Genomic DNA, 1,053 nt, shown 5'->3' with positions numbered 1-1,053 from the left:
CCATATACATATTATTGTTTTAATTGTTATTTCCTTTATTTTCTTTTCTGTTGTTCTTTTTTTGTTTGATATTTATATAAATAAATCTTGTCATTTCGTTTATTTTTTTTTTTTTCAGAATCCAGTTGCAACATCGTTCGAAATATTTTGGATGATATTCGAGCCAATATTGTTTGGTATAACGGGTACACAAATAAGAATTGACGAATTGAAAGGCAAAACTGTATACCTTAGTATAAGTTGTTTATTAGCCGGTATAATAATAAGAATAATCGTAACTATTATAGTTGGTATTGGTTGTAAATTAAATACTAAGGAAAAAGTTTTCATCGCATTATCTTGGATGGCAAAAGCAACAGTCCAAGCAGCCCTAGGACCAGTAACCCTTGACGAAGTTAATCAAGATGATACTGAACAAGTCGAATACGCTAACATTGTATTGACCATTTGCGTTCTTTCAATTTTATTAACAGCACCGGCCGGTGCAATAATCATATCATTGTCAGGACCAAAATTATTAACCAAAACTACGAACACTGGTGTACCACCGGATGCTTGGAAAAAAACTAGAAGACCATCTATGAGAGATATTTCTATAATTAATGAGGATCCTGATCTCGAAGAAACCGAAAACGATAGCAAACCTTGATTCATTTTTTCTTATTCTTATTCTTTTAACATTAGTTTTCTCTCTCTTATTATACACCTTTATTTTTTGTTCTTCTTCTTATTGTTTTTGTTTATTACTTACTTACGTAGTTTAACATTTTCATTATTATTTTATTTTGATTCATCGTCATCATCATTCTATCTTTATCTTTGATGACTACAGAAATAAGAAATACATATTTCTTTTTTTGTGTGTATCTCTTATTATTATATTTATTTCACTTAATGTCATCAATTTATTTTTTTCTTTTTCTTTTTCCTTTTTTTATTCTTTACCTATTTAATTTTATTATCACGATCAAAAGGGGTAGAAAAGAAAATAAAGGGATTATATATTTTAGGTATTTCTAAAGGTTTCTGACGAGATTTAGGGAAACGTATTTC

General features: G+C 28.4%; 1 protein-coding gene across 1 annotated transcript; it reads left to right on the top strand.

The window, feature by feature from the left end:
* Positions 1–118: 118 nt before the first annotated feature.
* On the top strand, positions 119–649 carry LOC106791363 (mitochondrial sodium/hydrogen exchanger 9B2-like; the record flags this gene model as incomplete). The annotated part of the gene is made up of 1 exon (XM_014756943.1): positions 119–649. A coding segment is annotated over one exon (531 nt), but the record flags the coding sequence as incomplete, so codon positions are not given.
* Between the last annotated feature and the right edge of the window lie 404 nt (positions 650–1,053).

The sequence above is a fragment of the Polistes canadensis genome, unplaced genomic scaffold (assembly GCF_001313835.1).
Source record: "Polistes canadensis isolate GaletaPanama2010 unplaced genomic scaffold, ASM131383v1 scaffold_301, whole genome shotgun sequence".
Classification (NCBI taxonomy): Eukaryota; Metazoa; Arthropoda; class Insecta; order Hymenoptera; family Vespidae; genus Polistes; species Polistes canadensis.
Note: the sequence above shows the minus strand (reverse complement) of the source record. Positions and strands in the feature narration are given on the sequence as shown.